The sequence below is a fragment of the Macaca fascicularis genome, chromosome 7, assembly GCF_037993035.2.
Source record: "Macaca fascicularis isolate 582-1 chromosome 7, T2T-MFA8v1.1".
NCBI classification, from domain to species: Eukaryota; Metazoa; Chordata; class Mammalia; order Primates; family Cercopithecidae; genus Macaca; species Macaca fascicularis.
In genome coordinates this window covers 156,155,208-156,176,597 of record NC_088381.1, presented here as the reverse complement: position 1 = coordinate 156,176,597, position 21,390 = coordinate 156,155,208, and the positions used below count along the sequence as shown (strand labels likewise).

The 21,390-nt window shown below is 43.3% G+C and overlaps 1 protein-coding gene across 4 annotated transcripts in view; it reads left to right on the top strand.

Annotated features, from left to right (window-relative positions):
- Nucleotides 1-21,162, top strand: part of KCNK10 (potassium two pore domain channel subfamily K member 10) — a 183,502-nt gene extending 162,340 nt beyond the window's left edge. For all 4 annotated transcript variants that reach the window (XM_045396842.3, XM_015454075.4, XM_045396843.3 and 1 more), the window contains 3 exons: nt 8,398-8,584; nt 12,700-12,842; nt 15,082-21,162. In XM_045396842.3, coding sequence (XP_045252777.1) covers nt 8,398-8,584; nt 12,700-12,842; nt 15,082-15,702 — 951 coding nt within the window. In that variant the 3' untranslated portion in view covers nt 15,703-21,162. The remainder of the gene's footprint in view (nt 1-8,397; nt 8,585-12,699; nt 12,843-15,081) is intronic.
- The last annotated feature ends 228 nt before the right edge of the window (nt 21,163-21,390 follow it).

Sequence of the window (21,390 nt, the reverse complement as noted above, 5' to 3'; positions counted from 1 at the left end):
AATGCTTGGCTCCACTCCTACTAGCTCTGTGAGACTGGGGCCCGTTTTGTTTTACTCACCAGTGAAGTTAGCTCACTACCTGACAGAGAGTAGGTACATGATCAATACTGATTGAAAAAAGGAATAGAAAAGTTACAGAGTTCAGTTTCATTCATGGCTTGAAAAATATGCTAAAGGAATTTTTTCTTTTGTAGGTGCTTCTGTCCAGTTCCCCCAATGCAGGCCTTTCCAGTGTGGGGCTTATTTCTGCGTGACTTTCTATAAAGCTGTATTTCCTTCTTATCTAACTTCTCATTCCTAGTCTAACTAGAAAGTTCATGCACATCCCTTTCTCCCTTCTCTCCATTTTCTTTTTATCTCTGAAACAATTAGGTAGACGTGTAGCTGGGAAGCCTTCTTATTCCTCCAGAAAACATCTAGATCCCTCAAACTATTGTTCTGTCTCTTCTTTCTATACCCCAAAGTCTTTTTCTCAATTATCCTTCTTAAAGATTTTCTAATTTTGTTTACTTCATGTTGCCTTTTTCTCTTCTAGTTCACATACCTTTCTCTGTAAGATTTCTTAATGCTTATTTTATTATTATTTATAGTTTTATGTGGACAAGCATCCCTAGGTGCTTACATTAAAAGTGTTGGTCAAAAAAGAAAGAAGAAAGGAAGGAAGGGAAGAACTTAGAAAGAAAGAAGAAAGGAAGGAAGAAAGGAAAGAAAGAAAAGAAAGAAAGAAAGATAGAAAGAAAGAAAGAAAAAAAGAAAGAAAGAAAGAAAAAAGAAAGAAAGAGAGAGAGAAAGAAATATAGAAAGAGAGAGAAAAAGGAAGAAAGAGAAAGAAAAGAAAATAAACTGACTATTGGGAAGGGGATTGTTTACTGCTTACCCAGCAATACCCAGGCATTTATATAGGTGTTGACCTAAATCTGTCTGACCTTGAAGGCTGTCTTCAAATCTTCTAACAGGCAAGATAAATAAGGCCACAGAAAATGCATGCCTGTTTGTCATTTACTTTTATTCCTGGACCTATAGGTAGTTCTTCTGTCTAGTAGCCTCTGGGCTACTCATGGGAGTGGGGATAGGGGTCATATGACAGCTTTCTTCTTTTTTACATGTTCTGGGTGCTCTTGGATACTGGTTCCAGGGAACAGTTGCATAGCTAAGAGATGCGTGGGAAGGATGAGAAAGAGTAAAGTGTTCCTAGAGGAGCCAGTGAGGCAAGGGATGTTTTACTGACCTAGTCTGTTTCACGGCTGCATGAGAACCCTGACACTGCTCTCCCCTTGCCCCGGCTGCTGTTCCAGGTTCTTGTCCTTCCCATACAGCTCTAGCCAGAGCTCAGGGTTCCTTAATGGCTGTCCCAATCCACTCTTCTTTTAGCAGAGCACCCTTAGCAGGAAACCCACTGTAATCTCACCCAACTTTTCTGCTTTTACTACATGTCTTCCTTCTGGGTGAACATTCACAATCTAAAGAAGGGAACTCACCTTGTCTTGAAGAGAGCTTGCTGAACACCAGAGGATTTCACCTCTTTCCCCCTTCATAGTAGAATAATCACTGAGCTTTCTGCTATGATAAAAAAAATCATGGGCCGGGCACGGTGGCTCACTCCTGTAATCCCAGCACTTTGGGAGGCCGAGGCGGCTGGATCACTTGAGGTCAGGAGTTCAAGACCAGCCTGGCCAACATGGTGAAACCCCATCTCTACTAAAAATGCAAAAATTGGCTGGGTGTGGTGGTGTGCTTCTGTAATCCCAGCTACTTGGGAGGCTGAGGCAGGAGAATTGCTTGAACCCAGGAGGCAGAGGTTGCGGTGAGCCGAGTTTGCACCACTGCACTCCAGCCTGGGTGACAAAGTGAGACTCTGCCTCAAAATAAATAAATAAATTAATTAATTAATTAAATTAAATTAAATAAGACAAAGGAGATGATAAATTAAAGCCTAACATTACTATATTCCCTTTATACTGAAGAATGTGGTTTATAGCTGTGGAAAGATGAGTTTCCTAATACAACCTCAGAATTAGACAGGAGATCACAAGGAGTACCTCCCAGAAGGAAGGGGAGAGGAAGGGGCTGGGTTAACAAGAATCCCGGGTCAGAATAAGAGTTGAGTGGCCATCTGTATTACAGCAGGTGGAGCTCCCTATACAAGGAAAGAAGCACTGGGGTGGAAAATGAGCATTTATCCTATTAGAGGGGTCTTGTGCCTTCACTCTTGTGCACTGCGTAGCCAGAGAACTGTGACCTTACACCTTGTTAGCCAATGGAAGAAGAGTGAGTCTACCTTTTAGCTGTCTGTAGCCTTGCTACTGTAGTATTATTGTATGCTTCTGCTTGTGATGGTGGAGAGGCTGTTTGAGATGGAAGCATTGTTCATGATGCTGCTGAAATCTGAGTGGGATAAAATCAGAATCTGGATAGGTGAGCAGCTGGGAGGGACATCTTTTGGGATTGTCAGGAGTTACTCAGTTGGTGTGGCTCATCAGCAGGTGTCTCATTCTCCTTACCTTTCCATGGGCTTTCTTTCACACTTCAACCAAAGAGATGGACCCTTCTTCAGTTAAGGATTTGTCTGGATGTTTTCTACATGTGGTGTGATCGCTTATGAATTATTCCTGCCTCTGAGACATATCTTCTGAATGCCCAACTAACAGAGATTTGAAGATCGTCCATTACAGTTGGCATGCTTTTATATTCCACATGCCAGAGCTACAAGAATGTTATTCTTTCCTTTCTTCTCTCCCAGGTGATATATTTGGTCACCCAGGTGTCATTAGGTACTAAGCTTTGCCTTCAATATCTACCAGGGTGGGGCACCATGGACAGTGCCACACAGACTTTTTCAGCCAAAGGCTCAGATCTTCCCTCTGGACTTTGTGTGCAAGAGGAAGGAACTTTTTCTTTTCTTTTTTTCTCCTTTCTACTCTCTTTCTCTTTCTCTTCCCTCTTTCCCTCCTTCTGTTTCTTCCTTCCTTCCCTCCCTCCTTCCCTTGAACTGCCATGTCCCTTGCAACTAGAATGGTCCCTGACATATAAACGTCTTAAATAATTATGTGCAGAATGAATTAAATGCCAAATCTTGTGTTCCAATAGCATATTATCTTCAAATGTTAACAGTCACCAGTTTTTCAGAATAGAAAACTTTTGAAAATTTTAATTAAAGTCTTCTTACAGTGGAACAGTTGATTTTTTTTTTTTTTTTTTTTAAGATGGAGTTTCTCTCTGTTGCCCAGGCTGGAGTGCAATGGCGCAATCTTGGCTCACTGCAACCTCCACCTCCCAGGTTCAAGCAATTCTCCCTGCCTCAGCCTCCTAAGTAGCTGGGATTACAGGCATCTGCCAACATGCCCAGCTAATTTTTGTATTTTTTAGTAGAGATGGGGTTTCCCCATGTTGGCCAGGCAGGTCTTGAACTCCTGAACTTAGCCTTCCGAAGAGCTGGGATTACAGGCGTGAGCCACCACGCCTGGCCTGAGTTTTTATTATTTGTGAATTTTCTTTTTTTCCCATCCCAGATGCACCTATATTGGTAGTCTAGTGATAAAAACAATTTACCCGTATATACCAACATCTTTTTCAAAAACTTTGCATAGTGAAACCAGCAGAGTACTGAACTGGCCAGTCTGTCATAGGTGTCATGCAACATGACTCAGAGTCAGAAGCTGGAGATAAACTTTCTTTGTGTGTGTAGATATGATCCATTTGTGTATTCAGCTTTTGAGTGGGACTTTTTCAGTAGGCTTCATGAAGGTTTCACTTCACTATTCTCACTAATGTGTGCTTACGGCATCTCTACCATGGAGATTTTAGGCAAAGATGTTTAAAAGCTCTACTCATAGTTTATAGAATTGCTAGTGCCACAAGGCCATTCATTGTGATGTTGAAATTATTAGTTGTAAGTGAACCTTCTAAAATAAATCTTGGAAGAAAACATGTTATAAGAAAATGAAGTCAGTCCTCTTACTAGGCAGTTCCCATTATTTTTCCATTTTGAGAAATTATCCTCAGTTCAGTTGTATTACTATGGTGATGTGTTTGCATTTCAACAAACCAAGCCATAAATCGAGTTCTGCATGTTTAGCTTCTGCCTTAGGATTTTTACTGCAGTGTCTTTATTCTTGAGTAAAATCCCCGACATCCTGGCTAGAAATCACAACGAATAAGTAATTTCCCAGCCAGACAAAACAATCTGAATTGTTAATCTCAGAATTCTAAGAAATTACATAAAGATGCAAACAATGGGGATTAAAGAGTGGGTAAAAATTAAATAAAAAAAATAGCCCACAAATGAATGGAAATATACATGCTCTCCAAAATAACATTGTGGAAGTAAACAAAAACAGGCGGAGAATTATGCTTAATGAGAATTGGACATGTGGCTTAGCCCTCTGAGGCCTGAAACAAGTAAACACTTCCCGAATTGTCAGTCCATACATCCCTCTCTCAAAAGAGAGCTCTTAGAACTGGCTCCCTCTCCTCCTGTTTAGAAGCTTACTTGGTCTTTGGAACAATTGCACATATAATTTTAACAACTGAATGAACAACTCTACAGGAGATGGGTTTTGAGTACTTCAGAAATTCCTATAGTTTGTATCAATCAGATATGGGAGATAGTTTTGCAAAATACTGTTTGTGTAAAGAGAAGGGAAGAACACGCGCTCTAGTCTAACCAATCAACAATGTGTGAAAACATGATTTAGACAGAAGTACACAACCATCCTATCAGTTCTACCCAAATGTCATATCAGACCATCTCTTCCCTGATAACAGTTTTGTTAGCCTAAGGACACATTAGCTTAGTTCGATCTGGGCTCTCACAGAGCTTTCTGCTAGCGGCTCTGCTTACTGGTAAGTAAGCAATGCAATTTTGCCTAGCAACCCCACCGTGGAAACACAGCTCCATACTGTAAGTGGCAGGGGGAGTGGCAGGGAGGCAGGGAGAGCGAGGTTTGTGCCTCTCAGAATCCCTCTGCAGCTGGTTCCTAACATTGCAAACATTATCTGCAATTCTTGGCAGTTTCTGAAGGATGATGAAAAATGGGATGGGGAGGTGGCTGAGCCTGGGGTTTTGGAAGTAGGGTGGAATTAATTGGAAGACAAATAAAAAAGCTTCCAAGATTGTGAGCTGAGACTGTCTGAGAGCTCAAAGCAGAGTTGGCAAGAAGAACCAAAGGAGAATGAGGACATTTTTTGTCATTGACAATGAGGTATACAATATATCCAGGAAAAGACAACCAGCAGCAAACTCCTGAAGCTAAACAAAGATGATCTCAAGCCACGTATGAGGGAACATTCCTCAATGGCAAAGAGAAGCATTAAACCTGGGACTGTCTACGTCTAAGGAAAAATTTGAGCATTTACATTAAAATGGCCTGTTAACAAGCATTGAATATTAACCAGGCACTGTGCTAAGTGTTTACACACTTGTTTAATCTTCCAAACAATCTGATAAGGTGGGGTTTCATATCTCCATTTTATAGAGGAAAAAAACCTAATGCACAGAGAGGTTAAGAAACTTGCCTAAGGTCACTCAGCTATTTAGCAATGGGAATGGGATGTGTCTCAGGCAGTCTTTGCCTAGACTCTGTGTTCTTAAACACTATTATGGCTTTTCAGCAGTAGTGAACAGTTACAGGACTAATGGAGATAAGAAAACTGAAGATCATCACACGGTATATGAGATGGTTTGTGATTCCATTGTGAAAGCTGCAATTTAAAATGTTCAATTAAGGCAACTTTTTTTTTTTTTTTTTAATACCTAGAGGGCAGCAAAAACATGAGTATCCAGAATAACAGATATTGCTAAAACCTTACACCCACAGCACTTCTTTTTATAGCGAAGTATGGGTATACACATATTTTCATCCACCTACACACATATACACATGCAAGACACTCATTTCTTAAGTCCCTAAAATACCCTGATAATTAAATGCTCCAAACATTCTCTGAGCATCACCCTTGGATGTCTGGGAGAAGCAGCCCAGGAACACACTTGTTGGCCTGGGCAATGAGTAATGGTGAAGTGTTTATCTTGCTGATAAAGTCTCTGGTAGATGATGCAATTAAGATGCCACGATCTAGCATTTGTTATACACCTCCTTGTCTGCCATCAAACAAATCCACCCCTGTCCTTCCCCATCTTCCCTCCTGCCCATCTCCTGAAGTCCAGGAACGTCTCCAGCTTCCTACGTACTTGCAGTCCTCTTTTGCCAACCTCAACCTCATTTAGATTGAAATTACATTCACATCTTAATTTATGACTTAACAAGCATCTCACAAACATTTAATTCATTTTAATTTCATTATACGTTTGAGGAGGAATATTTGAGGAGGAATAGTGCTCCCATTGCTAGCAATTAGATTGACTTAATGACCTATGGCGAAATCTCCTTTTGGCCTTTGAACTTTTCATACATTTCTGCAAACAAAACTAGGTTAGTTAAAGTATGTTCCTGGATTCTCAGAGGGGCTTACCTGCCTTCACAAAACCCTCGTATAATATCCAACATGGAAATTTATAAAATGGACAAAACTTTCCCTGCAGTTTTCATGTAATGTATCTTGTTATGACACTTTCATGTGTGAAAAAGTCAATATGTTCATATACAGTTTCAACAATATCAATACATTGTATTTTTTTTTTTCAGATGGCTTCTCTGAGATTAGGAGGGTTTCTATATCCAAGCATAGATCAAATTATTTTTCCCTGTTCCCATTTTATATACCAGATACCTTCTTAGGAGTTAGAAAAGTACCTCCTTTTTACAAGGGAGGGTGGCATTTCTTTAGCTTTTCCTGGACGGATCACCCAGTGACCATTTTTTATTTTCAGTCTTCATTCGCAGAAGGGACAGAGGACTGCCCATTTTCAGTAGGAGTTAGTCTGATTTCTTTTGTTAGATGCAGACGACTTTGTTTGACAACTTTCTTTGGGCTGGTGAATTGTTGAATTACTTGAAAAGCTGTTTCCATTGTTAAGCACTGGACTGAGAATTAATTACATCAGAATTCTAATCTCAGCTAATTAGTAGCATCATTTTATGCAAGTCCCTTAACCCCTCTTGGCTTCTGTTTTGCATGTGTAAAATGAAGTGTATAAAGCAAAAGTCTCTCTGTGCTTGGTGCAATGAAGAGGATGCAAGTCTCATGGTACGGATTTCCTATACTGATTGCCCTAAATGTGGTGTACGTTTGCAGAAAATTCATCTAGGCAATGTAGAAAGGCCATACATTCTGGCCATACATTCTGTGTTTAGTAGAAAGGCTAAACACATCGTTCATATATTTATGCTAGTATATGATACCAGGGCCTCCTGGTGACAGTCTCCAGCACCAATTCTGAGAGTTGTGAGGATTTTTCAGCTTAGAGTCAATTCAAGTGTTGCCTTCAGCACATCCAAAGAGAATATCACCGATGCTACCATTCCCACTCCTGGACTCCATTGGTATGATTCCTTTGCCCCAGTATCAGTCTAGTTCCCATTCTAGATGCTTTTTTTTTTTTAATGACCCAAAAACTGACTCCTTCAAGAGCTGGCATGAGATGAGATTTGTCTGCAGAGATGTATAAAAATTTCAAAGCCCCAAAGGAGATTTCACCACAGATCATTAAGTCAATCTAATTGTCATCCTACTACCCATTTAGATGGGGACCCTGTTATGCTAACTCCTGTCCTGTCTCTTGTGAGTGATACAGTCAGCACACATGATGATCACAGCACCAGCTCAAACAGGTGTGTTTTAAAACAAAAGTGTGTTATAAATGTACAGCTTCAGCAGGGAAAAGGTGGGGGTGAAGAAACACACAAATACTTGGCTAGAGTCAGTCACAAGTGAAGATGGGGATGACTGTGTTTTCCGTTTCATCCAAACATTTTGGCCTGACTCGGATAATTTTTTTTCCAGCATATTCTGTTTGACATATTCTGTTTGACACAAGGGAAATGGTGCAAATCCATCACCACCATTGTGGAAAAAGTTCCAAACTCATTCTCACGGATGGAGGATCAGTAATAATACATGACAAATGGCAGCAAGCCCTTTTTGGGAAATCATTATATTTGTACCAGTGAGAAGTTAGAATCAGTATTTGGGCTGCAGTCATGGAACCATGCAAGAAACATTCAAAGCTTCGGCTAAGCAGGATTTTTTGTTTATTTATTTGACCTGTTGTCCAGGAACAGGCTTCAGGAAGCCTGAGAACCTCCTAGACCACTTGAAAACTTCTGTTTGTGCACTTTTCTAGGAAGGAGTTCACAGTGTTCATAAAACTTCCTCCAAGCAGCCAATGACCAGAGAAAAGTTAAAAGTCACTGACACAATACCTTTTTCTGTGCATCTGTATCCTGAATCCAGGGTGATGCCGCTGACTTGCCTATCTTTCTCCTTTGCTCTTCCTAGAAAAAGCAAGTGAGTCAGACCAAGATCCGCGTCATCTCAACCATCCTGTTCATCTTGGCCGGCTGCATTGTGTTTGTGACGATCCCTGCTGTCATCTTTAAGTATATTGAGGGCTGGACGGCCTTGGAGTCCATTTACTTTGTGGTGGTCACTCTGACCACGGTGGGCTTTGGTGATTTTGTGGCAGGTAAGCACCCTTGGCATCCCAGGCACTGGGGTTCTGGCGGGGAAAATAATCTGTTGGCTGTGCTTTTCACAATCGATAAAAGATGTTGCGGGAGAAGCAAATGAAGATGACTCAGTGTCACTACTGCTGTGAAGAGGCTCATTTCAAATCCCTAGTCCTATATAATATAAACACCATAGGTTTTTTCTGCCATGAAAAGAAAGCCAACCCTTTCCTTCTCAGGATGCTTATTTCCCTTATCGTCACACGAATGATGCAAGACTAAAGTGAATTTCTCATTGAATCTTGGACTTCTGAATTTTCTAATCTAATGATAAAGGCTGTGCCAGGAGGTGGCACATAGGAAACTCAGACGAGATTAGCATAGGATTTGGTCTGCAGTGACCTGCGGGTTCAGCTTCCTGACTCCCAGGTGAGAACCATTGTCTCTGCAAACGTTGTCCTGGGCATGACCAGATACGAAGCTAAGGTGTATCTACGGGGAGCTGAGATACACCTGCCCAGAGGGAATATAAGCTCATGGATTCTGCAGGAGTGTGTATACAAGCAAAAGCCTTCCTTGTAAAAATAAATGTGGATGAGCTATGTTTAAGGAAGTGAAAAAAATCACCATCAATTTCATCTAGGGCCAGGGAACTGGCAAATGAAATGAGACTTCGTTTCTTGTGAGCACCAGTTTCCCAAAGTGGTAGAAAGGTACGGATAGAAGGAAGAGGCCATCCTTCTCTTTTTCTAATGGGATGGTTCTAGGTGTTCAGACAAGTGATGGGTTTCTACTACAAGAAGTGAACGCTTTGATCGAACAACTGTATCATCTATCACAAGTTTGAAATGTCTGGGTAGAATGTGTGTGTGTGTGTGTGTGTGTCCTTTACCACTTCCTGGTGAAGTGACAGCCTGACCTGAGCCCTAAGCAGACTGGTTTTTTTTTGTTTTGTTTTGTTTTTTTGTTTTTTTGTGTTTTTTTGAGACAGGGTCTCTCTCTGTTGCCCATGCTGGAGTGCAATGGTGTGATCACGGCTCACCGCAGCCTCGTACCTCTGGGGCTCAAGCAATCTTCCTACCTCAGCCTCCTGAGTAGCTGGGACTACAGGCGTGTGCCATCATGCCTGGCTATTCTTCATTTTTATTTTTTGTATTTTTTGTAGAGATGAGATACTGTCATGTTGCCCAGGCTGGTCTCCATCTCTTGGGCTCATGCGATCAGCCTGCCAAAGTGCTGGGATTACAGGTGTGAGCCACTGCACCTGGCCAGACCATTCTTGTTTGGCGTGTGATCCCAGCAGGGTCTTGATTTATCCATGGAAATACTGTGCACATCAGGAGGAGTGGGTTCTGGTCTCTGGGAGTCTGGCAAACAGGACATTCTGGAAGAGATTGCTGAAGGCTCATCAATAGGGGTGCAAGTGCCTTCCTGTTAATTTTACAATTCAAATAACTGGCAGAGTGATTTTGTAGCTCTTCCAATTGGGCAGACAAAGACTGAATTCCACTTTGTAGAAACAGTAGGGGTTTTTTTTTCCCCCTTCCTTTTTATTGCTTAAGGACTAAGAATTGCAAAGTGACTGAATTTAGTTTTTTTGACTTTTGACAGTTTGACTAAAAATCATTTACAGAAAGCCTGGAGTCTAGCACTCTACCCATTTTTCCTTACGCGCAGTGCTCAACCATGGATATCTAGTTAATGGCCTCAAGCTCCGAAGAGAGACCGCACAGAGAAACTGAGAAAAGTAAGAGGAACAGTTATAGATGTACTCCAGTTAATCCCTTAGCATCATCCGTAGCTGGTCTATGGGAAAACTCAGTAGTGGTTCCAATCTAAGGCAAACACGAGTAGTGGCAGCTGGAACTTTGAACTATTTCACAAACGCCTTTAAGTACCCAAAGCATAATCTGCAGTGTGTAGTGCTTTAGAGCTCTCTGGGATAGCACTGGGCTGTCCCGAGGACTATCTATTATAAGATACTTGTGACAGACACAGATCTCTAACCAATGGCTCAGTTTGGTCTGTTAGTCTGAGGCACAAACAGCAGAGGCCTGGGAGTGAGATTTTTTAAATGATGCTTTTATTATTTATTATTATTTATTATTAATATCTACCATGGACTGAGCACTTCGTACAAACTAGCACTTTACCTTATCTTTACTTACCTAGTAAGGGCACAACCTACACAGTCCTAGGCATGCACAGTTTTATGGCCCTTGTCAGTGATTACAGAGCCATAATTTCCTTTGTCCTGAGGTTTCTGCAGACCATGGTCTCTTAAAAGCCACAGTGCTGACGGCAATTAGGCCAGACCCCTTCCAAGCTCCAGTTTTCCAAGCTTACACACACCAATCTGGAGAATGCATGCCTGAAAAGACTGGAAGTTTGTCTCTATCTTTTGGTAACAGTCTAAGAGTGATAGGGAAGGTTGCCCAATCATTGGAAAAAGATACATTAACCAGACTTGATGGTTGCTGTGATTTGACACAGTACAAACTCTACTAGAAATGTAATCAGAACATTGATCCTGCAGGATTGATTGCTGATTTGTTTTGCAGCGGACTCACTTTAGGACAGCCTTACACTACTTTGCAGCTCTGTCTGGGAGCACACACAGAACTCCGAATCCAGATAAGCAGCTCATAAAGGGATATTTAGAAGGGTGTTGACTGCCTGCTTCTTTGTTCCTTGTTCACTAGCGCACCCTAGTGACCATCTTTGCTGGGTGATAGTGACTTGCAAAGGTAAATATTTACTCCCAGATAGCCCACAGGAGAAAGCTACAGATTTCTCTGGCATAGCACAGAAACCACAGAAATGAAATGAACCTCAAAAACCACTTACTGGTGCAGGAACTCAAATCATATCCTCAAGCTCTAAAGATGCAGGAGAGAGTTGTCTGAAAGGAAAAACCAAAAGCAGCTGGACCAAACTGAAGGGGGCTTGGCACAGAGAAGTTGGAATTCTAACGTTAAGAAGTGGCAGTAGCTGTCAAGACCTCGTGGTCTGCTGGGCTATGTTGCTGATTGGCTTTGGGCTTGTTGAGAGGAGCCACAAGTCACATTTCTTGCCCAGCTGCCTTTGCTGTAAGAGTCAGTGGTGCTAGATGTGGTTACAACCCTGGTCCAGTGGGGAAGTCTCTAATCACTCATCACCTAATACTGTAGTTACCAATCCATTGCTAGTATCTGTCGTCTTAGAAACAGCCACTGCCTGCTTCCTTAGGCAACAGCGTTTCCCAGAGAGAGAGCGAGGCTGATGTCCGTTATTTCCAGAAGCTTCCTCACTTCCTCTTTAGGAGGGTGGGTTGGGCTTGCAACCTGTTTTGCATGGCTGCCTCCAGCAGTGCCTGTAGGAAGGTTAGAATAAATAGGCTAATTATTCAGAATAAATGACTGGTCCTTTCAATGGAACAGCCAATCAATGCAATCAGGCAACTGGCCAATTTGGTTTGATGGATTTTTTTACTGTAATCCTTATTTATAAAATAAAAGGATTGGCCTCAAAGGTCCCTTTTAGTTCTAGCTCATGGTGACTCTAATTACTCAGCCTAATTGACCCTTTGGAGTAGCACTATGTAAACACCATTCCTCAGTTAGCATTAAATCACTATTGCTTGCATCAAAGTCCCAGTAATGCCGTTAAAGCTAATTTTACTTTCACACATCCACTTGTCTCTTAGTAAATGTATGAGTGCTTAAGATGGAAATGGTTCCAAGAATTCCAAACCATAGGGGGCGATATGATATTTGATTTTTATTAAAATAAAATTAGAGAAGTTTAAGAAAAAACAGTGACAGCCAGGCCTGATGTGTTGTGCTGTAGTTCAGAGTCATTCAACGCTCAGGTTCAGCATAAGTAGGTCAGGTTGGCTACTGGCGTGTTTTATTTCTGGTATTAAGGTTAGTGGTCAAGAATTGAGGGAAATAAAGCTTCAAGTTAGGCTCCTGTGGGTAAGGGACGGGTCTCCCCCTTGCCCTCTAACCCCGGTCCACCTTGTACACAGCAGACCTAACAGCTGAGTGCTAGACAATGATGGATGACGTCTTCACTACATAGACTGGAATATGTGTTCTCTGCAAAGACCATATACTAGATCACGGTTAAAGTAACATTTGGTTGTTTTCAGGGGGAAACGCTGGCATCAATTATCGCGAGTGGTATAAGCCCCTAGTGTGGTTTTGGATCCTTGTTGGCCTTGCCTACTTTGCAGCTGTCCTCAGTATGATCGGAGATTGGCTACGGGTTCTGTCCAAAAAGACAAAAGAAGAGGTAAGACCCCTTCCTAACTCTATGAATGTTTCTGAGAACAGATGAGCTTGTGTCCAGAATTGCCTGTCTCTGTCCTGTGGGCTGGAGTGTTTCTGGCTCAGTTGGGAGCGGGGGGGGGCGCTCATAGGCTTCTTCATGTTGAATCATTCCTTCAAAACCAAGGAGAATAGAATACAGTTATTTCTGGATTCTTTTTTTGGCAGGTGAGAAAATATGGTGATTCGTTTACCAGTTCATAAATCCTGGAAAAACTAGTAAACAACAGCTGATTTTTAAAAAATGAAAATGAAAATAAATAGTCAGGAGAGGTAGACTACGGCTGAGGGGGTGTGCAGCCTGTCTTTCCGGCCTTAGGGTCTGTGTGGAAAGGCAGTTGAACACCAAGAATCTTTCCTGATTCAGTAAGAAACTGAAATCATTGAAGAGTGGCCCCCCATGGGGAAGTGAATCCAACGGGTCTTTTTCACTTATATCCCCTCTTGGTTGTTGCATCCATAGAGACAAATACATCCCTGTGGACAGGGCTGTGCATGTAACTTTACATGAAGGGAACATAAGAAGGAAAGACAGATTTTGTGATCAAAAAATAAATATTCGGCCGGGTGTTTTCTGGTGGTGGTGTTGGTGGTGATAATTCCTTCACACAAAAGCCCCATCAGAATCACCAGCACTCTCAAAAATAAACATTTAATGAGGCCGGGCGCGGTGGCCCACGCCTGTAATCCCAGCACTTTGGGAGGCCGAGGCGGGCAGATCACGAGGTCAGGAGATGGAGACCATCCTGGCTAACACGGTGAAAGCCCGTCTCTACTAAAAATACAAAAAGTTAGCTGGGCACGGTGGCGGGCGCCTGAAGTCGCAGCTACGTGGGAGACTGAGGCAGGAGAATGGCGTGAACCCGGGAGGCAGAGCTTGCAGTAAGCGGAGATGTGCCACTGCACTCCAGCCTGGGAGACAGAGTGAGACTCTGTCTCAAAAAAAAAAAAAAAAAAAAAAAAAATATATATATATATATATATATATATATGTATATTCATGTAGCTCTCAAAAATTATATATATATATATAATATATTGTAGCTCTCTTAGGAAGAGAGGAAAAGAAAGGAGAACGGCCAAGGAAGGAGGAAAAAAGAGCTGAAGAAAGGAAGGGAGATAAGAAAAACCAAAGAGATAAAGAAAAGGCCAGCCTCCGTTTGTTTCATTCTGTATAAAGGCCCCAGGAGAAAGTTGCTGAATGGAGAGATTTCCCATATCACTTTCCTTACATAAGTAAGCCAGGAAAGTAAGCAATGCAATTTCCAGACTGATTCCCCAGACAGCTAACTGACCTGCTGAAAATCAGCTGTAACAAAAGAGAAGGGAACAACATGAATATTGACTTTCCTGAATGCACAAATTTGAGTTCCTCATTTGCAGAGGGAAGCGTGGGACTTGTACTGTCTGCCCGGTTCATTAAGAGCCAAGAAATTTGGTGCTGATTCTCAGGCAAAACTCCAGTCTAAGGAGGCCTGTTCTGTGGGCTTTGGCAGAACAGGTCCTCCTCCTGCACCCTGACTGGGGGAAGTGGGTTACCAGGTGCCCTGGAGTATCTTCTTAAACCAGGGAAAGCCCCACAGCACATGGCCATAGCATGGCCCAGATAGGGTGGCCAACCATCCCAGTTTTCCCAGGACTGAGGGAGTTCCTAGGACACAGGACTCTGTTTTGAAACTGGGACAGCCCTGGGCAAACTGGAACAGGTTGGTCACCCTACCTGGATAGCAAACCAGAAAGGCAGGGAGGGCAGAAGGCATGCACAACATCCGCTGTGCCCGGGACTGAGGTGTATTTCCTCATCTCCGATGAGCTAGCTATGGTCACTCAAGTGAATGTTGGGGGAACGAGGCCATGCAGCTGATAAAATATGAGAGCTGGAAGCCAGGCCTGTCCAACTCCACATTTTAACCTCTCCTGCAGAATGCCGTCCCCCTCTCTTTAAGTCACCATCTCCAAATCTCAGGCTTCTTGGGGTTCCCCACCACGTGTGTCTCCCTGAGCCACCTTATTCACTAGCCAATTAGGGATGGGTGCCCGGGTGGCAGAAGTACTAGGTCTGAAGGTAGCATTTGCACGTCTCCCTGGGCACGTGCTCCGCCACCTCCTGGCTTCTCCGTGGGGACACCCGAGGGCTGGGAGCTGGGAGGCCCAAGGCAAATGGCATTTGTCAGCATATTGTTGCTCTTCTGTCTCTTGGCCAGGTGGGTGAAATCAAGGCCCATGCGGCGGAGTGGAAGGCCAACGTCACGGCCGAGTTCCGGGAGACACGGCGAAGGCTCAGCGTGGAGATCCACGATAAGCTGCAGCGGGCAGCCACCATCCGCAGCATGGAGCGCCGGCGGCTGGGCCTGGACCAGCGGGCCCACTCGCTGGACATGCTGTCCCCCGAGAAGCGCTCTGTCTTTGCCGCCCTGGACACTGGTCGCTTCAAGGCCTCATCCCAGGAGAGCATCAACAACCGGCCCAACAACCTGCGTCTGAAGGGACCGGAGCAGTTGAACAAGCATGGGCAGGGCGCGTCTGAGGACAATATCATCAACAAGTTCGGGTCCACCTCCAGACTCACCAAGAGGAAAAACAAGGACCTCAAAAAGACCTTGCCCGAGGACGTTCAGAAAATCTACAAGACCTTCCGGAATTACTCCCTGGACGAGGAGAAGAAAGAGGAGGAGACGGAAAAGATGTGTAACTCGGACAACTCCAGCACAGCCATGCTGACAGACTGTATCCAGCAGCACGCTGAGATGGAGAACGGGATGATACCCACAGACACCAAAGACCGGGAGCTGGAGAACAACTCATTACTTGAAGACAGAAACTAAATGTGAAGGACATTGGTCTTGGACTGAGCAGTGTGTGTGTGTGTGTGTGTGGTGTGTGTGTGTGTGTGTATGTGTTTTTAATATTCACACTGAGACACGTGCCTTAAACAGACTTATTAGTCCAAAATTACATAGCATTGAAGAATATATTTCACTGTGCCATAAACAACTGAAAGCTTGCTCTGCCAAAAGGAATCAGAGAACAAGAACTTCATTTCCGATAGCAACCACGGGACACACCAAGAGTGTCCGTGCACGTAGCCGGTTCTGGCCGTACATGTTAAGGGCATTGCAGTGGCAGTCTGTACCCCTGGGCAGTGCCACCTGGGCACACACGTAGACAAGGGCAGCTATACTTTAGACGAGCCTCCTGAAAGAAACAGTTGTGTCTTTTTAGTGGAGTCGTTAGTAATATGTGCACATGCAGAAGGGGACCTGATTGGGGGTGAACTGGTTATGTGTAACAAGGGCTGGAGTTGACATTTTGGCATGTACTCTGAGCTTGAATTTTGATACAAACCATTCAGTGCATCATACCTAGTCTTTCTATGCTCCAAATGAATGTCTGTGGGGACTTGAGAGCACCTGGAATTTGTTGGAAGCAGATCAGAGCACACGTATTAAAAGGTGCAATTGCTTTTCTCATGACAAAAGAAAAAAAGATAACCACAAACACATCACACTGTGGATACCACCTTAACCAATGACAGAAGCCTGCTGAGTCTGGTCTTTCTCACAGGGGTAGGTAGTCCACATGAACTGGTGAGCAGTGGTGAAATGCGACATCAGCTGCTGTGTGGTTAAAAGCCAATCATGCATTTTCCTCAGTGGGTGCAATGGTGACAATAAACTGATTTGGAAATGTCCACGTACTTTGCTTATAACTTGTTTTGATAAGAAGGGGAGAAATACCAAAACAATTGCCTTGCATGATGCCAGTGGCTTGCTGTTCTGTCTAGCTGATACTACATTTTTATAAAAGTAGACATCCTGCATTTCTGAGACACACTGAGGACCATGGCATCTTTCCATCTCAGGGCTTTTTGTCCCTTGGGTGTCTTAGGGTAGACATAGTGATAAGATCCAATCTCGCTATCTCCAAACAAAGAGAAAATATACCCCTTGTACAGTAAGCTTGAAATGTTTTTATTGCTTGCAGCGTAAGTGCCATTAATTCCGTTTAACAATGATAACTTAGAAATATTTAAAATATTTCATTTTACTTTTATGTTTGGGCATTCCTTTATTCTGAAAATGTCACTTCTTCTCCTTGCTTGTTTCTATATCTCACATCGGTAATTCACTAAAACTGGAACACCTCTAGACTGACTGTTCGCAGGCAAACGATAAGCTAACGCATCGTAATTATGATTGGTCCATGAGGCTAGAACGTCCTGTAGAGGAAAGTCGGTGAATGGCTGGTCATCGGTTGCATGATGATTTTAAATGGGTTTGTATCAGAAAGGGGAAAATACATACTCCTGTGTATGCCTCAGTCTTTATCATAATTGGCTGGTTCACAGCTAGCTCTTTGGGCCACACACGAAAGCATCTGGACCTGGCAACACCAGGCAGTTGCTGGTTATGGGTGTTCTAGGCTCACTGCTACCTTTTAGAGAGTTCACGGGATTTTACATAACTAACCCTCAGTGTGGATTTACCAAAAGATCACAGCACTAACAGAGACTTCCAGAAACTGTCTAGTGCTTTCTGACCTCCAGGGAATGTTGTACCCACGACATCCTCGACTGCTGGTACCATGGAAGACCTGTCCCTGCCCATTTCTCAAAAATTTACAGCTCTCCCCTGCCTGGAGCACAGGCAGTCTCCTCTCCCTGTCCCCAGACCTTTAGGCTCTGTTGAAGTTCTGGCATTGCTTTTGAGAAGGAGCCGGATAAGAATCAACTTTGATGAGACCCTTCCTGTCCAAGGAAGGTCTAAGTCAACTCCTCCATTGGACTGGAGGTGACGCTCACTGGTGACATGCTGTGTCGACACAGTAATAAATAGTCACTTGGGAGGCGATGTTTATGCGGGTGTGGATGTTGAGTTTTACTATGGGAACCATTCCAGCCTGACAAAATGTGTTTTAAGGAATAGGTAGATAACTGGGACTTCCTGTTACTCTAACAAGTCGAAGTTTCCTAATTAAACTTTCCATGGATCTCACCTATTTGGGTTTCCACTCTGTGTTATCTGGTACCTTCTTTGTAGTAGTGTGTTAAAATTCCAGGCCCTATGGCCAAATCTGGCAAAGGCTTCCCTCTCACTTATTCAGTGCTTTCTGTGGGACAGGCACTTTATGAACATCAGCTCAATGAAACCTCACGACACTATGTGGGAAGTATTTGCAAACCCATTATATACACAAGGACAGAGAGGCTCAGGGAAGCTATGTAATTTACCCAATGGCACATAGCAAGGAAGTGGTAGAGCTGGTATTCAAAGTCTGACCAAAGTCTGCTTTCAACTTCACTATAGTGTCTGTGAATGTGTGTGTTTGTGTGTATGTGTGTCTTTCTAGCTTCATGGACACAGCTTACAGATGTGGGGAGCAGATATGGAGGAGTCTCCACCACCAAGAGGGCACAAGGTCTCTGTGTAAACATGGCTCAAAGGGTTGCCCCTGCAGACACCTACTGTACATTTATTTGGTTTTGGTTTTGGAAATTCTGTATGTGGCACCCTTTTAAAAAATGCCCTTTGAAAGCACTCGTTTGCACTTTATTTGCTAACTTTGTAGGAACTCTGCATGCAGCAGGAATAAAATAGTTCAAAGCACTAAGCTGCATACTCTACCAAATGGAACAGGTGCATGTGTTGGTGTGTGCATAGATGCTTCCCCAAACGAGTCAAATCAGTCATACAGAGGGATCAAACATAACCTTGGGCTGGGAGTGGGGAAATTTTCTACATAACCCATTCCCTGGGTACATTTGGCCACGAATCTGATGAACAAAATCAAAGAAGACCCTCTATGGTGACTGATGGATTAAATATGTGTGCAAAGTGTTTAGAAACCTATAAAATACTCTCACAAAGAAGCTGAGAGAGAAAAAGAGGTTGGATTCCTCTTCATATAAACTAAGATTTTTGGAGGAGGTCGGTTGGTGTGAAGTTGCTTGAATGTTACCTTTTGTAGATGGGGCCAAATGGCATGTAGAATACACGTGATAAGTCAAAGCTGCTACACATTCTATACATGCATCAGCACAGCCCTCCGTTTCCAATCTGCACTCCCACTCCACCATAAACCTAGGAGAAATGTGTCAATTTCGCACACGGAAAGAGCACACGTCCACCATCTTTGGTGGGGGGTGTCTTTTGCTTCACTGGCTTCACTGGCAATCGGGCACTGAATTTCTCTTGCATGACAAATCTGGAGGTTTACTGGTGAGAGAGCCAATGGGCATTTTTTCCTGGAAAGAGTACAGCTCCATATGCAGTCCTAACCCAATAGTGATTCCAGGAATTTATCACTTTGGGGCAGGGCTGTATAGAGTGTGTGCGTGTGTGTATGTGTGTGCGTGCGCATGCGCGTGCGTATGTGGGGGTTGGGGTGGTGTTGGGCCATCTCTGGCCTGTTACTAAGGTAACTGGGACTATTTGTGTTCCACTAGTCATAGCCTGTGATTGTGGGCACATCAGTTCCCTGCCTAGATCTCTATTACCTTGTCTGCACATCAAGGGAGTTGAGCACAGATACTTGTCAAGGTCCATTGTAGTTATGCAGTTCTCTAATGAAAGACTCCCTAGTCCATGAGTTCACTAAATTTATTAAGTTATAAGTTGGATTTGTGAATAATGACTAATTAATTGTCTTGCCCATTTTAGGTTAAGGTGAGAGCTTAGTCTCCTGCCCTTTGGGATTTGTCTTTGGGGGATTGATGGAAACCAGATGTACGTGGGAGACTGGTGTCCAAATTCGGATCATGCCCTGTGTAGGCGCTCTCTATCCTCCCTTATAGCTCTTTAGTGTACTGTTACCGGGAGGGCTCATGCTGTGAGGGCATTTTTTGCATGGTGTTAAGACTAGTTAAAGAATTTTAAGCTGTTGCTATTTGCAGTCAATTGTAGTACTTCATGTATCATGAATTCAAGTACTATGATCAGACAGACATCTCTCTCTCTCTCACACACACACATACACACACACACACACACACACACACACCCCTGAGGAAATGGCTGCTTTGGGTTCTATAAGGACCATTCCATGTTTGAAGTCTTAGTTGAGCTAAAAATTAAGAACCCGCCCCCTTGCCTCCCTCTGAGATGATATCATTTCCTGGCTTCGTCAGTGCTGCCTGTCTATTTGCATGCTGGGTTCTGAGGACTAGTGAGAAGGTGACCAGAGTTTGGGTGGGGCTGGTTTTTACCCACTGGATTTGGTGAGAATGTGAAGCATCCAGCGTGTACCAAGGTTTCGGAACCATGGGAAAGGCGTAGGAAAACAAACATTCAGAGCCCCTGTAAAACGAGAAAGGAAAAACCAGCCAGTGTTGCATTCCATATCTCTGCTTGTTGCATTTTGCTAATATGGGGTTATTCTTTCTCACTGTTATGATGCAATTGTGTGCAAAGACAGTGGCTGAGTGAGCAGTAAGAGCTGGCTAGTAATGGCCTTACAAAAGAAAAAGGGTAATTCTCTGAAACAAAGATCACTGTAGTGTAGCACTGTGGATGCTGTTAATTCTGCATAGGGAATCTTTGGAACAGCATGCTAATTACATGGCTGTAAGCAAAGCCCTGACTTCTGTTCCTGCACCATACCTTCATTGGACTTCACCAACCCACCCATACTCTATGTAAACCTCAGTTCTCTCATGCCTGTCATAAGTCACTTGACATCAGTGCAGTGACATTGAGGAGAAACGAGAGGTGTCTCTGATTTTACTGAAAGTGGTGATCATTTTCACAGGTGCCTGAGATTTGGTATCTACTTTGTGTTCCTGATTCTTAGGTGAAAAATCTGAAACAGTTCCCTGTGCATTAAAAGAAATTATTTTGAGAGGACTCCTGTTCCACTGATTCAGCAGACCGATGCTGCAGAAAGTAACTGCGGAACCTCTCCTTTGCTGTCGGGGCTCTGAGCTTGAAGGGAGAAGGTGCAGTGGTGCCTAGAAGCGATACGCAAACCACCTCACATGCCAGCCTCTGGCCTCCTTCCCGTCCCAGAGTCACAGGCAGGGGACCCAGTGACGATGATAAATCCATGTGTGGAGGTGTTTTACTTATTTTTCTCTCTGTAGGATTTCATGGTGCTTAAAAAAAAAAAAAAGGCATTTTACAGAAAATAATGCCGGGGGAGGGGAATTTCGTAATGTTCTTAGGGAAAGTACAAGACAAATTTGCTTGTGACATTTCAATAAGCTGTGCTGCTATTGTCTTTGTTTGATGATGTAATTTTTTTTTCAATGATGGAGAAAAATTGCAACAAAGACCTTCTGGAAGATCCAATCCAATGTCTCTCGTGTTTTCCTTTCTTTTTTGGGGCTAAGCGTGATTCATAGTGGCTGGCTTGGGAGCTCTGCTCTGGACCACAGATATTTTGTCCTGGGCACAGGATAGGCGCTTTCCCAAGCTTGCACTCAGTTATGACATTCGTGGGCCTGTGGAGACTCACCGTCTTGCAGGACGAGGAGCACAAAGCAATCCATGAAGAGAAACCTTTAAAAAACTAGGATT